Source organism: Excalfactoria chinensis, chromosome 3 (genome assembly GCF_039878825.1).
Source record: "Excalfactoria chinensis isolate bCotChi1 chromosome 3, bCotChi1.hap2, whole genome shotgun sequence".
Classification (NCBI taxonomy): domain Eukaryota; kingdom Metazoa; phylum Chordata; class Aves; order Galliformes; family Phasianidae; genus Excalfactoria; species Excalfactoria chinensis.
Genome location: NC_092827.1, coordinates 80003330 through 80018538, shown reverse-complemented (window position 1 = coordinate 80018538; position 15209 = coordinate 80003330). Strand labels below are relative to the sequence as shown.

The window sequence follows — 15209 nt, the reverse complement described above, 5'->3', positions numbered from 1 at the left end:
CGGTACCCCCTCGCCAGACCTGCCCCCCGCTCCTCAGCCTTTCAGGTGCGAGCTCAACGCGCTCCAAGCGCACACGTTCAGGTTCCCCAGCATCCGAAATTCACGGCTCGGCAGACCGCCTCTCATCCCGCCGATCGCCTCGGCTCAGTAGCCCGGCCGGGGCCGCTCCTCGCGGCGAGGGGGGCCCGTCTGGCCGAGCCGAGCTCGCGCTCCCGGGTTCCGCCGGCGGCCGCGAGAAGGAGGGCAGGCGGCAGCTCCCCGGTCCCGCGGGCCGCCTCGCCCACGCTCGGGCCGGCCTCCCCGCCTCCCGCGGGCACTTCCCCTGCGCGGCCGCGGCCGGGGGAAGGCGGCTCCCGCCGGGCCCAGCGCGGCGGCGGATGGCGGGGGGGCCGCGCCCGGCGGGGGCCGGCGGGGGCGCCCGTTGAGCGGCGGCGGCGGAGCGATGCCGGGGGGCCCGGCGCGGCGGGGCGCGCCCGCGGGGCCATGAGGGCGGGCTCCCGGCCATGGCCCATGGCAGCGCCGCGGTCATGCTCAAGTGCGTGGTGGTGGGGGACGGCGCCGTGGGCAAGACGTGCCTGCTGATGAGCTACGCCAACGACGCCTTCCCCGAGGAGTACGTGCCCACCGTCTTCGACCACTACGCAGGTGAGCGGGGCGGGGGGCGGCGGCGCGGAGCGGATCGCTTCGGCTCGGCTGCGCTACCCCCACCCCCCAACCCCCCCGATCTCCTTGCCCCGCCGCGGCCTCACCCGGTTTGTTTCTCCCTCCTCGCAGTCAGCGTCACCGTGGAGGGCAAGCAGTACCTGCTGGGGCTCTACGACACCGCCGGGCAGGTGAGTGAGCGACCCCAGACCCCGGCCGCCGAGCAGCCGGCGCTGTCCGGCGCCGAAGTTGCTGTGGCGGCTGCGCGCCCCGGCGGCATTACTCAGCGGGGCTCCTCGCATCGCCCGCTGCCGCAGCGGGGACAGCCCGGAGCGGGGCTGCTGGCTGGGCGGCGGGGAGCCGGCTCGGCAGCGGGGAGGCACGGCACGGCCGGCGGTGGGCTGCTGCAGGACCCGTGTCTGCGCTTGTGGCTCAGGGAGTTGTTCAGGCTTGCGTTTTTGGCTTCACTGCCTTGTTTCTTTCTTTCTTAATTTTCTTTTCTTCTTCTTTCTCTTCTTCTTCTTCTTTCTTTTTTTTTTTTTTTTTTTTTTTTTCTTTTAACCTATTCTAGACAGTCCAAGTGATCCTCTCTTGCTAAGGTTATTACAGCCCACTGTAGAAGATGCTATGTCAGCATGTGACTGAGGCAGTTTTAATGCTGGATATTCAGAGGGCTCTCTGCCGTAGCAAACAGCACAGGGCTCCATTATCTACAGCCCTGCTCAGTTATCCCGATTTGCAGCCAGCAGCTGCCGGCTGAGCACAGTCTTACAGTTAAAGTACTTGGGAGGTGGTATATCTGAACCAAAACAACATGTAAAGGGCCTGACTGTGGGGGGCAGGAGGTGCTAAGAGGGTGTGGAGCCTCTGCAGAAATGCTGCGTGGTCTTTTGCAAAGTTGTATATTCCTTATACTAAAACTTCTTGCAGCGTGAGCATGTGTTTGGGTCTCACATGACCTCAGACGTGCTTCCCTCTGGTAAGGAGCAGCGAGGAAGATAATCTCTCTGCACTGGCACACGCTGAAACCATACTTTGTAACCCAGTAATTCCTGCTCTTAACTGAACAATTGCTATCTAAATTAGCGTGCCTCTCTAGGTGTGCATGTGTCTGAAGGGAGGCAATACTCAGCCAGTCCTGAGTATTTAAGGCCTGAAAGCAGCAACAGAATCCATTCAGGGAGAATTCCAGGGAACAGCTTTGCTTCCAGAAAGCCGGTAGCTGGAGGGTGAGGTTCTTACCAACAGACTGACTTCATCACTGAGATCTCACTGATACAAACACAAACTGGTCCCAGTGATGCAAACTGAGTTCACTTGCTATTTCCATCATAGCTTTGTTTTTTAGTAGTAAATGCTTCACAACCCAGCTGGCTTTAACATACCGCTCAGGTGTGCTGCAGTATGAGGATCTAGTGCTCAGGTAAATAAAGCATCGGTTAACATGCATCCAGTTTCTATAACAGGCATTGGAAAAGACAAAAAAACCAAAACCAAACCACCTTGCACTTGTGTACGTATGCAGAGCTTATTTGTGGATGCTGTCTCGAACAGCCCGTGCTGGCTTGTTGCTATTAACAGGAGCTCTGTGCAACCTTACCTCAAGTGGCTTTGTGGTGTCCATCTGGGTAGCTGCACAGAGAAACCTTTGGCTTCCTCTGACACTAATGGTAGGCTGGCCAATTTGCAGCAAACAGCAAGCAAATGTATTGTATGTCTGGACTTGTAGGTTGTTTCAGTGAGACTGCTGTCACAAATAGAGCTGCTCTTGGCAAAACTCAGACCTGCGGCAATCATAAAATCTTGACCATTTCCCTCACTCCAGTTGAAGGGGAGCAGTGGACATCCGGGGCTGCCTGTGGAAGCCCCATTCCAGCACCCAGCACAGCTGAGGAGGTTCTGATGGGAACCTGTATAGAGCCTCCAGTCTGACAGTTCTGTTCTTTTTGCTCCTTCATCAGAGTTTGCTGATGAGCCATGCTGAGAGAGCCATGGCGTAGATGAAAGCCTTCAATGAATTTTAACAATTATATGCATTTAAGAGCAGAAAAGACAGGAGTTGCCGGTGTCTTCTCTGTGTTGAGGAAGCAGCACGCTGCATCTGGTACGTGCCTGCTGGTTGTACAGACTTCTGTTCAGCTCGGATTCATTGCAGCTTGAAGTCAGGATTTCTGTGCCAGCATACAGCAGTGTTGTTATTTCTAATCCTGTCACCCCCAAATAGTTTTACTGCAAAACAGTAGCCTGATAGTATCATTTTATCAAAGCTTGGCAGCATGTGATTATTGTGGTATCTGAGCTACTCGCAGCCTTCTGAGTGCATACAGTTCCAGCCCTGGGTAGAGTCCAGATCTCATCTTCTGGGGGAAGAGGGGTGAGAGTGCAAACAGAGGTTTGGCCTGTGACCTGCTCTGCATCCCTGCAGGAAGCCCACGGCAGAGCAAGGAGCTGAAGCCTTTTGATTTCTAGCTGGTGTGCAGCAGGCCCATCAGCCTGAAGTACTGACTTAGCGGTCTGTGGGTGTTGTTAGCTTGCATGGTTATGTATTTAGCAATGTGTGACAGACTTCTGTTTGGCGGGGGGCTGTGAGCTGAGTTCATGACATCCAGTTTGCTTTTCTAGTGAGCTGCTTCACTATGTAGGCAGAATTGCACATAGTAACTGCACCAATCACATAATGCCTTGCGTTTTTGTGAGTTTAAAGTAGGTTGTGAATAAATCTATTAAGATCCCATTTTTTCCAGGTTATATTTAGCAGGGGAAAATGACACAGTTCATAAGTTTCAGTCTATACACAGACAAACCTTCCCCACTATGTGCATGTCCAAGCAGACTTCATCTGAAAATGCCCCAGTTCAGCAGAAAGCAACCAGTACGGCAGCTGGGAGGTTCCTGGAGCCCACTTGGTTTTGCAGCTGCAGTGGCCAACTCCTGGTCCCGGTGTGGCCATGCCGCCATGGGGAGTGCATTCCACAGGCAATTCCTCTCCGAGGTGGAGCTGCAGCTCCTTTGGGCCTCACTGCCCTGCACAGCCCTCCACTTGGTCTGAGTTTCTTTGTCCCCTTACTCCTCCTTGTTGTCCCTCGGATGAGAATGGTGGAGCCTACTTGCATAGCCTGGAGCTGGGAACAGAAACATGCCAAAGCTTATGAACATGAAGCGCACTCAGTGGTGATGCTTGCTCTGAGAGCAACTGCATGTCAGTACTGTTCTTTATGGAACAGGGGTACGTGGCAAAACAAGCCTGGGAAGGAAACTGGGGCTCCAGCGGGAGCCTGCTGACTTCACCCTGGCAGAGTGCTTTGGAACTATGAACAGTGCTGATCATTTTGGTCTTTCATAATACAGCTAACTCACAAGATTGAAATTCTCAGAGAAATTTCTGAGAGCATTAACAGAGAGGTAGGCTGTGTGCCTCCTTGCCACGTCCCAAGTGATGGAAGTGGGAGGATATGTAGTGTTTGCCTCTTTGAGGTGGTGCTACTTAACATGGCAGCCAGGATTAATCCTCCTTTCCTTCCCTTTTGATGTGGGGTTTCCATTTGTGGTGTGGTCAGTTTCATCCAGCATGTCCTGAGCATGTACATGCAGAAGCCTTGCTCTTCTCATATGTTTTGCTGTGAAGGGCTGTCAGGAATCAGAGGGTGGACAGGAAGGTTGCAGCAGCTGGCCAGAGTAAAATCCTTGGTGGCTCCTCAGCTGTGACTAAAGCAGAAGCTGCAAAAATGCAAGGCACAGTATGAGAACAGCCTCTGCCCGGTGTCTTTCAACTTGCATACTCTGATGGCTGCTCTTGTTGCAGCTACAGCCACCTTAATTCAGACACGGTGCTATATATATTTTTTTGGTGTTGTAACTGAGTTAAAACTGAAGTCAAAAGCAATTTTATGTTACAGTTGGTCAAGCTGAAGTGTGTAAAGCTAACTCGAATACTGGCGAGATCAGCGCCTCCCCGAAGGCCAGATGTAAAAACAAATAATTCTAGCTGTGAATGAGCCTGTGGGAAAGAGAGGGATGGAGGCAGGGCTTTTAGAGTGGATGGACACACAACTTGTAGTGGTTGCTATAAATAAAACAAGAAATAGCAGTCATCTCTGTAATCCTGGCCGACTGTTTGCCTTGGCTCTGGAAGGTAGCCTCAGTTTCGCAGGTAGCGCTTCAGCATCCAGGGAGGAGAGGCAGCTGCTGACTGTTGGGGTGGTCTGTTGTGGAATAGGAATTTCCCTCCTTAGATTGCATTATTCCTTCTGATCTGCACATACCACGCAGTCAGAGCGCCAAATGCAAACCCAGAGCAAGCCAGCACGCTTCCACAAAGCAAACCCTCTAAGCCTTCACTGCTGAGTTACAAATGCTGAAACCTCCAACGTGATGTTGGCAAATCTAAAAATTAAATGTGAGCCACCCCCATCGTGTCCCTGCACCTCCCTCCTCCCACGTGCATTTTGCCTCGCTCCCTTTGCGCTGTTGCAGGCAGGCTGCAGCTGCTGTCGGCAGGCTGTGAGCTCACTGCAGCCTGGCTGGCTGCAGCCCTATGAATAGCTCAGCTGAAGCTGCTGTGTCTGAGGATGCAGAGCCACGCAGGTTTAACAGCTCTGCAGCAACAACTGGATGTGTGTAGGTAACTTAAAGTAGAAATATGCCCAGATCCCTTCTCTGAAGTTGGAAGATTTGAAGGAGGTAGTATGAGTGAGCAGATGGTCGCTGTGATGGGAGGTCAGCAGCAGATACTTCAGCAAGGACACACTTCCCTTTGAAAGGTAATAGACTGTTACCTTTAGAATGGCCAAATGATCTTCCTTACAGCGCAAAGCTTACTTACATCCAAACACCTCATTGCTGTCTGTGAGTCACACTTCGCAAGCATCACATCTTCCCTAGAAAGACAGGGAAGTTATCAGCAGGCGAAGAGTCACAGGATGAGGAGTATTGCTCAGAGCTTCCAAAAGCATCTGCTGTAGCAAACCCAGTGTTTAATTTTCAGAATGTCCCAAATAAGGCCTGCAGCATTTCTGAAAATCGGGACTGAGTTAACTTAATTAAATTAAAGGTTGCCTTTGAGAATGAAGACCTGTGACGTCTTGGTCATATGAACACTGAGTTAATGGCAGGCCAAAGGGAAGAATCCAAAGTAAACCATGCACGAGAGGTTCTTCAAAACATCAGCTTATGGTATGTTACAACCATGTTTTTATGAAGTCTGCTGGCATAGAGAAACTATTGCTAAGCACCAATTGTGTTGTCAAGTAAAACCATCTCTTTTTCTGGGTTAGGAGTCAGTAGATATCCATTAGTTTGTGAGGAGGTTCTCTCTGAATTTTGCTCGCTTTTCTGAGGTACAGTGGCATGTTTCAGTGCTATAGAAACACCACAATCTACAAGAGAAACCCTGAATTATCACTGTTCTAGCATAATGTTACCGCCTGTCCTCTTGCTTCCTGACTTCACTTTAAGACGGTGTGCACCTGCGCTCAGCAAATTGTCATGTAATCTGCAACTGTCCTGTAGGCAGCAGGAGTGATGGAAGGGGACAGCTGGGTGAGCGGCCTGAGCTGGCGGGGCTTTCTGATGTCAGAATTTGCTGTACAAGACCATGGGACTTTTTGGAAGTTCTGCTGTCGCGTTTCTTGATTGAAACATTTCATTTGCGAAGAGTTTTTCATATTTTGCCAAATAGGAAGAATCTTAGAAATGCCCTGTTTTTTCTCTTATACTCCGACTCCTGAGTCAGCCTCTAAAATATGCTTTCAAACAAGTTAAGTATAATTCAGACCAGAGGACAGCTTCCGCAGCAATGACCTCCTTTGGCTGGTCGGAATCCTTGGTGCAAAGGGACATACAGTGTAAGTTAAGGTGTGATCCACAGCTTCACGTCAGCAGGCGCTCACTGCTGATTTCAGTGTGCTTTGTTCCAATTCCTTCAGTTAGAACACGTGGACTAAGAGGACATAAAACAGCTGTGTTCAAAATGCTGAGTCAGCCAATCCTATCCTCACACGCTGGTATGGAGCACCTGAAAACACAGGAAATGAAGATGGTTTGAGACTTCTGCCCCGTGCTGGGAGTGATTTTCCTTGAAGCCTTTGGGTTCTGTGAATTCAAGTTTTCTCTGTATTTATGGATGAGTAGAAATTCACCTTTCATTTCAAAGGGAGAAGGATGAGGTTTTTCTTTTATGTAATCAGCAGTCTACGGGAGCCTGGGCTTTAAGAGATAATATAAAACACACTGACTGGAAATCCTGCGGTTTTACTATGAATTATACAAAGCAGTATTATGAGAATGGATGCTTTGGGACAGAGCTTCGGTTCTTATTTCAACCTCCAAGCGTTAGGTGCTGCCACCCTCATCTTTTTTAATCACTTTTTTAGTCACCAAAATGGAATGAGTTCCTTATGAGGAAAAAGTGAAAACCTGTGGTAGGAAGAGTGCTGTCTGTAAGGTCACTGAGCGTGAGGAGGAAACCGGCACAGCAACCCGGTGATTTCCCATGGATAATGAGTGAAAGGGCTTCCCAGGCAGTCACTGCACTGCTTCCTTGCAGATCCGTAAGGGGGGGGCAACTGGTAAAGGTGTGTTGAAGTGAAAATGTGCATGTGGTCAGTGGAATCCATGTTCCATTGTGGAAGATGCTAAATAATATGTCTTAGAGAGAAAATCCAGGGATGGCTTCTTTTAGAAAGCCAGAGAGAAGTTGGGAAGCTGAAGTTACTGTGGTAATGGAGAGAAGTGCTCTGTTGTGACTGTCTAGGGAAATAGAGAGCATCACCTCATGCCAAGATGTGGGATTTGGACAGTGTTTAATCCCACATGAAGACTGGGATCAATTTTGATCTCTTAAGAGCAATTTTATAGATAATAAAGGGCATATTCTGTCCTTCTTATCTCTACTCTAAGATCCTCTTATTAGGCTTCATCTTTCAGCTGGTTATTGCTCGATATGCAGAAAAGCTTTTCAGACATGTAAGCAGCAGCACAGTTCTCAGATATGCCAGAAGTTTTGTCAGAAGAAAAACCATAATTCACAAACCCTGGTCTTGTTCAATGTATAATTCATACTTCTTCAAACAGTTCTCGCAGGAATTCAGAGATGGATTTAGATTAGCTCACTTCATTTTTAGAATACAATGGGAGAGCACTTAGCCTGTATTCTTGCAGCCTTTTCTATAAATAAAAAATAGGTGCTGGACCCAAATCAGCCACTTTCTGCATTCCCTGGGAAACCTGTGTTAGAAGCCACAGCAGGACAGCTCGGTCTTCTTTGGCAGCGCTCACTGGAACCCCAGCAGCCAGCAAAGAGATAGAGGGGCTGTGCTGTACTTTTTCCCTTCAGGCAGGGAACAATCAGCTGACTTTGTTGTGCATGTTCAGAAGCCAGGGGCTACAGATGTAGGCAGCAGAGAAATCGAACACAGCGATGCACGTGACAGGCTTTGATTGCAGAGCTGGGCAGGCAGTTGCTTTTTGGCGATGCTGCATCACGGGCACCATGCTGGGGACACTTCACTCTGTGCCCCTGCAAAGTGTTACAGAGTACGTGCAGCCCAGACTGAAATGGCTCAGTTTTTAAAGCCAGAGACGTGCTTTGTATTGAGCAGTACAGCCCACTTCCCTCTCCCTTCCCTCCCCCCTGGGCTTCTAGCACAATCAGAAACCACAGCGTGATTCAGCCCCTCAGCACAAATCTGCTTCCTGGTGTGCTTCTGAGGGAGGCTGTTGCTTGCTGAGGCTCTGCTTGGTGCGTATGGCAAAGCTGCAGATTGACTTTTAACTCGGTCTGGGGGAGACAGCAGGATTTGCCCAGTGCTGTGACGAGTCCCTGAGGTGTGTTCTCATTACAGCAGTTATTCAGGTTCTTTTTATGCTTTACAAAATATTGCAGGGCCTTCCGAAATGGGAATTTCAGGGAGGAAAACTACGAACGATGCAATATTGAAGGATAGCATTGAAACATGCTCCAAAAATGGTAAAATTGAAGCGTGGCAGTTTCTACGGAGTGAAAACTGTCCTACCACGTAATAGGTTACAACTCACATACAGCTGGGGTTGACTTACCACCTCCAGTGATCTGTGTGTGCCGCACTGAGAGCCTGCGAGCAGCAGTTGTCATTACCCTGCGCTACATGAAAGCTGGATTCCTCTAGCAACTCCGCCTGAGATCTATTTTTGGCTTCTCGTCTAAAAACAGATGGTTGGGAGTGAGAACCTCCTCTTATGATTGCTGTTGTAAGCTGTGAAAGCAACAGATGGTTGCCAATGCAGAGAGCGCAAACCTAGAGTTGTTAAGTTCCAGTTTTTCTTGCAGCGTGGTGTGAGCCATATTTTGTTCCCCTCTGTCCACTTCATATCTTCTCAGAATATAAAACAGGCTTATCTTTTTGTTTATAAGAGTATGGAGATATCTGCAAGGAAAACAAACAGGGTTCATGTCTTTTTCAGTACCTGTAACAGCAGATCTCAGAGGTGTGAATTTCTCTGGACCTTTTGGTCAAGGTGTGGGGAGGTGCTTGCTGCAAAGCAGGCTCCTCTAATTATCCTTCATGCCTCCAAATGGAATAGAGAGAGCCTAGTTCCATTCCAGAGGAGAAGGAAGCCAGCGGCTTCCTTCTCACTGTGGTGAGGAGGGTAAGGACCTCTGTCCCCACTGCTCTTGGCCACCGATACCATAAAACAGGGAAGCTAAGGTGGATATGGGTTCTCAGCTATGTCTACTCATCTGACTTAAGTTTTCTAATAGATAAAGGGAAATGATGCTTCTGTGGGTCAAGAAATTGAATTTGCAGTTTGTCTCAGCTGTTTTTCAGGTCTTTTGTTTTTTTGTTTTTTAAATAACCCATTGCACTGCAAGCTGTGTACACCAAAAGCTTTCGGAAAGCTTTGCAAAGACTAATGCATTATTAAGCTAGCAAACCCCTGTGGGACACCCTAACAGATGGGAAGATGCAAGGAGAGAGAGGATAATAACTTGCTCAGGGCAACAAATTGTGTCAGCAGCAGAGTTAGGAATGCAGTTTGTGTGTTTTTAACTATGTCTTCCAGCTGATATCCATGGAATTAGGCAACTTGAAATACAGCACGGGCTTCTTTTAGTCTGAGCAAAACCTTGAAATGAAGAACAATACGCTGTTGTAGAATTGCAAGATCACTTCACGCAAGGAGTTCTTTGAGACCTCTGTTTTGAAGTATCTAAAGGTGAGGAAAAGGAGTAGCCAAGTTTTGGATCGTAGATTAGAACATATCCAGCTAATCATCCAAAATACAGCGAAAATCAGTGATTTTGGTGCCAGCCAAAGCAGCAGGAAACCTGAGAGGGGGAGATTGTTATGTACTACAGCAGATAGAAGAAGAGACCTAAAGGAGAGATCTTAAGGAGACAGATAATGCTAGATTTGTTTGCAAAAGACCAAAACTAGAGGGAAATGAAAATTTACTATGAATTTTCTTTTTCCCTTCTTAAAAACAACCCCCGTTAGTGGCTTTCTTACCCATCCTATTTATACTCATAAATATTCCAGTTTCATTCTTTACATATTGTAATGCCTAAACATACAAGCACTGCCTCCCCCATTTGGGTTGGAAGTTTAATTGCCGTACAGCATGGTGTGCACGTGCACTCCAATTGGAATTTATGTTGACTGACCTGTATAATTAGATTTTGCCGTCGCATTTAATTTTAGAATAAATCACACTTATTTCCCTTACTCTAGATTCAGGAAATAAACTATAATTGAAGCAATCAGATTTTTTTCCAGGCTTCTCTAATATTCAGTCTGAATTCATATGGTATTTCAGCTTCTCCAACCGAGTGCAAGCAGTTACTGAGACCTGAGACATCACAGAAAGTTTTCAGATTTGATTTTATTATTTCAGAGGGGGTTGTTGGGGAGCAGAAGGAGCCTTCATACATGGGCAGCCTACACAGTGCTCACAGTGTTTAAGCCAGGCTCTCCCTGAGGAGAACCCAGTACCAGTCTAACTATGTGTCTTACTAAAACAAGTGGTGGTGGGCCATTATTGCTATCAATATGAACATAATTTTCATAGTGCAGGTGAGATCTAAAGGACAGTCTGGCAGCATTGACTTGTTTCAAACAGTAGGACTGGTGAGTATAGCCAAACTCTCTGTTAATTTATGTCGGTGAAGTCACTATAGTGAATACCACATACATTTGGCTGTGGTACATAAAGTATCCGATCACACTGTACTTGTTTAACATCTTAAATGGGGTGGACCCACAGCTTGCCCAGATGGAGCAGGGTATAAATCAAAAGGCATATAAATAGATGAAGGCAGAGAGAAGAAGATCAGCTCTTCACGCTCTTTAAAGAGCAGTGAAATCCCTCACTCCTGGATGACTACTGGGAGATGGTGAAGAAGAAAGATGCCACACCAAAATGTGGCTGAAAGTACAGAGATTTGTGTCCAGTGGGATTTAAAAAGAGAACCTGAACAGTATGGAAGTAAATCAAACAAATGTAACTTGTCTTTGGGATGAGCAGATGAGTATTTGCCATGAGTTAAAGGTCTGTCTGTAATTTGAAATGGGTTAAGTCGTACATATTTTAGTGTCAGTGGACTTGCAGTAATTTCTGCTGACACTTTTCTCCATTGCAATATTTAATGCATATAATACTCTTAATTACTGTAACCCGGGTGTGAGGCTTTCATAAAACTTAAGAGTTCAGTAAAGGCAGCTCTCCAGCGGTAGAAATTACGACTATAAGCTAGATTTATTTTTGTAAAAAAACAAACAAAGCAAAACCTTTCCAAGAATATCTTGCATATGATTTAGCAGAGCTGATTTGGAGATGGATCTCACTGATGGATCCACACGAGTGTTCTTGCACGCAGATTTCTGAACTCCAGGGACCAGTTTAATTTGCAGTTGGGAACCTTCTTTTAGGATTTCGTTCTCCACCCTAAAAAACAGTGTGGTAACTCTGAGCAGGCTCTAATTACATTCAGTAATAAAAGAGAATCGTAAAGTGTACGCTTAAACCCAAACGACAACAAAATCATGTTGCTATTGTGATATTTTTGTTTGCTTTGAAAGTTATTTCTGCCTTCTATGATGAATAGCCACGGCGGTTGAAAAGACTTGCTTACTGGGTCTTTCTTCTGCAACAAGATAGGACCCTGATGCTAGCAGAGAAAGAGCAGACCTTCAAATGGCCTGTCAAATGTTTCACAGTAGTTTCAGCTACCGTGGTTGTGAAACTGTGTGCGCATGTTTATGGCTCAGCTTACTCTGGCTTATTGACAAAGCTGTAGAGTTAAATAGGGCTGGCATTAAAGTACGTGTAACCAAAATGGCACATGAACACAGAAGAGCCTGGCCAATGGTTGCCTCCTCACTAGTGCAGAATCTCCTCCAGTGCTTACTTGTTGCCACGTCTTTTCTCTGCTTCATGATGAAGACAGCAGTCTTCTTCCTGCAGCTGCTGACTTTCAGATGACCAGAGAGGTCTAGCAGAAACTGTGCTGAGGAAGTTCTCATGCGATATCTGAAATTCTAGTGATGCATCTTAAGAACTTAACAGTTCGTCAATGAAGCACTTTTTTGAGGGTGCAGCTATAGGTTAATAATCTGGTGCAGCTGCCAAGGAAACAGAAATTGAATTTTCTGGTTTGTTTCAAACATGGAGTTGAATCACATTTCTGTTTATATTTAATGAACTAATTATTTCAGTATCTTTGAGATTTAATGAAGATGGGGAGCTTATGTGCGGAAGAGGGAGGCTGCTATAGCCCACAGATTAACCACGCGGTGTTGTTTATTGTGGAGGAAAAGGCACCAAACAGTCATTTTTCACTGTCTTGGCAACAGCAGGGATCAGTCTTAGTTATCTATGCTAACAAACAAATAACTAACCAAGGTAAGAATAGTAGGACACAGACCAAAAGAACCCTGGCAGAATAAGCTGGGGAGTCTTCCGTCTTGGCATTAGCTGGAAAGTATGGCAAAGTCTACTTTCTTCCTCTTGCTAGAGGGATTATGTCTGTTTCACAGTGGGGATAATGTTTCTAAGTACCTCTGTGCCTGTATGCATTGGCAATAGGACTGGTGGCTTCAAATGCTATGGCTCTAAATGACCCAAACAGTAATCTTTTTAAGACACATGCCCCTAAAAGGACATTAATGTTTCCCTGAGAGGGTTCTTAATCTTTAATTTCTGTTCCTTGCTGCTGTTTGCTGAGCTTGTTTGTGGAAAGCAGAGTCTGGACAAAGGAGCTCCCTTCTGATCCCTCCTTCCCCTGCCTTGATCATTAGCAACAGGACAGCACAGTTTCTTTGGCTGAAAGAAAATTTTCAGGAAGAACTTAAATAGCATTTCTACATATGATCCAAAGGGAACATTTAAGTGTATTAAATAGCCTTAATCTAACCTAGCTTTGTATAACCTGGATGACTCTATATTGGTCACATCTTGTTCTTTTTTTAAAGATACTCTTCCATATATTCTATTACAGAGGTAAGTGTCTATCGGTACTAACACAGAGATTGTGTTTCTGTTTAAATTCACATATAATTACTCTGATATCGAGATTTTGTACCACACTGGCTGACCAGGAACAGCTGTAAACATTGAGAACGTTTGCCTCAATGTACTTCCTGCAATACAAGTATAGTTCCTGAATATGAAATTAATGAAATACAAGCAATAACTTAGCATTGAAGATAACGGCATTTTTCTTTCTCAGGAAGACTATGACCGTCTGAGACCTTTATCTTATCCTATGACCGATGTCTTCCTTATCTGCTTCTCAGTGGTAAACCCTGCTTCATTTCAAAACGTGAAGGAAGAATGGGTACCGGAGTTGAAGGAATATGCACCTAATGTTCCTTTTTTACTAGTAGGAACACAGGTATCTGTTTCTGTTTTAGTTTGTTTAAATCAGTTGATTGTTTATGCCCTTTCTTTGGGCGCAGAGTTCAAGTCCAGCTGGATCTGAGCAGCACCTCCTTATGGATTTAAATGCAGAACTATCCTAACAGTTGGCAGAAAACTTTAGGTCTGCGTTTTTCTCTAATAAACAACTTGTGTTTTGTTGAAATAAAAGCACTGGTCTGCAACTACCAGTCGTATCCATTGCTTATGGAAGCTAAGGAACAAGCAGAGAAGTGAGACAGTTTCCTCCTGCATCTTGTAGGTAGTGCACTGGACTCCAGTTATGAAGCGATCCACTTGTTGCGTTTATGTTCGAGTTAGCTGTGCTGCCACTGCTAGATATATATTCTAGTATTTTAATTGAAGAGCTGAATTAGGGAGTAAATGTTTTGAACTTCTGGACTGAAAGCAGTTAGTAGCTTACATTTACAAGGGCTTTTGGATCAGTAAGGATTCAAGATCTAAGCAGCGACTCCATTTTTTGTTATGCTTTAAAAAGAAGGTATTCACATAACCAGTTGTCTTTTGCTTAAGAAAAAAAGTTATTCCAACATGATTGCAATCTTTCTTGTTAGATTGATCTTCGTGATGACCCGAAAACTCTGGCAAGACTGAATGATATGAAAGAGAAGCCTTTATCTGTGGAACAAGGACAGAAGTTAGCAAAAGAGGTAAATTAGAAACTCCTAAATGAAATGCAAAGAAGCAAGAAATATCTATTTTCAATCCAGTTTTTCTTCCTCTACAGCTTTGTCCATTTCTTTTACCAGTTAACATAGGAAACCTCAGAACTGGTAGCCAGCAATTAGCAATATTTCTTTATATCACTGAATACAGCTAAGAAGCAGACCTATGGAATAGCACTTCCTTATTAGTAGTTGTTGTAGCTTTCTGAATAGAAACTCAGTAAAATTTATGTAAGCATTAATAAGAGATAGTTGAAATCGTGGAATGACTGGGGTTAGGAAGGAGGTCATCTTGTCCAATCCCTATGCTGAAGCAAGATGCTGGAACCATTTGTAGGGAATTATTTCTGAATGCTGTACTACCATTTTAACACCCTGTGTGGATGCTGTGAACGTTTCTATTGAGACTTCCTTTTGAAACATAAATTGGTCATGTTATTCTTTTTTGCTGTTCAGTTATTGAAAATGCCTGGAGGACCTCACTGCCTGACTACAGAGTTTATTTAATATGCTTCCTTTATAAGATGAACCAAATTAAAGAAGTGCCCTGTCTTTGGCCAGAATACAAATCTTCTTCTGCAGGGGGAAGCACATTCAGATACATTTTTGAGATCGCAGCCAAACTTTGTGGTTTTCATTATAGAAACAAATTGCTCAAGTTCACAGTTCTGAACAGCTGAAATACATTGCTATTGAATTAACTTATTTTCTTGACAGATAGGAGCCTACTGCTATGTGGAGTGTTCTGCTTTAACACAGAAAGGACTGAAGACTGTTTTTGATGAAGCTATTATAGCCATTCTAACTCCAAAGAAACACACGGTGAAGAAGAGAATAGGCTCGAGATGCATAAACTGCTGTTTGATCACGTGAGACACATTTGACAATGGCCAGGCTTACTGTGAAATTCTACTGAACTGAAATACAACGCGTTAAGTACACAGCAAACTTGTTTGAAAGCTAAAATAACGATTCTGCCTTCTACAACCA

At 45.7% G+C, this 15209-nt stretch overlaps 2 protein-coding genes across 3 annotated transcripts in view; one reads left to right on the top strand and one right to left on the bottom strand.

Moving 5' to 3' along the window:
* TMEM247 (transmembrane protein 247) overlaps positions 1-944 on the bottom strand; it is a 45895-nt gene extending 44951 nt beyond the window's left edge. Inside the window, exon 1 of the mRNA XM_072332213.1 lies at positions 750-944. Within this exon, the coding sequence (XP_072188314.1) occupies positions 750-944 (195 nt within the window). The remainder of the gene's footprint in view (positions 1-749) is intronic.
* Positions 418-15092, top strand: RHOQ (ras homolog family member Q). 2 transcript variants are annotated; one of them, XM_072330913.1, is made up of 5 exons: positions 418-645; positions 775-833; positions 13346-13510; positions 14109-14204; positions 14941-15092. In XM_072330913.1, exons 1-5 carry the CDS (start codon positions 504-506, stop codon positions 14971-14973), a joined length of 495 nt encoding a protein of 164 aa, XP_072187014.1. In that variant the 5' UTR covers positions 418-503; the 3' UTR covers positions 14974-15092. The 2 variants fall into 2 exon arrangements, with proteins under 2 accessions (XP_072187014.1, XP_072187012.1); XM_072330911.1 differs by having other exon boundaries at positions 14937-15092.
* Positions 15093-15209: the final 117 nt, after the last annotated feature.

Excerpts from the sequence above, each read along its gene's own strand:
- RHOQ (XM_072330911.1), top strand. The coding sequence starts at position 504 with ATGGCCCATGGCAGCGCCGCGGTCATGCTCAAGTGCGTGGTGGTGGGG. Across the intron at positions 646-774 it reads CGTCTTCGACCACTACGCAG|TCAGCGTCACCGTGGAGGGC; the intron begins GTGAGCGGGGCG and ends CCCTCCTCGCAG. Across the intron at positions 14,205-14,936 it reads GACAGAAGTTAGCAAAAGAG|ATAGGAGCCTACTGCTATGT; the intron begins GTAAATTAGAAA and ends TTTTCTTGACAG.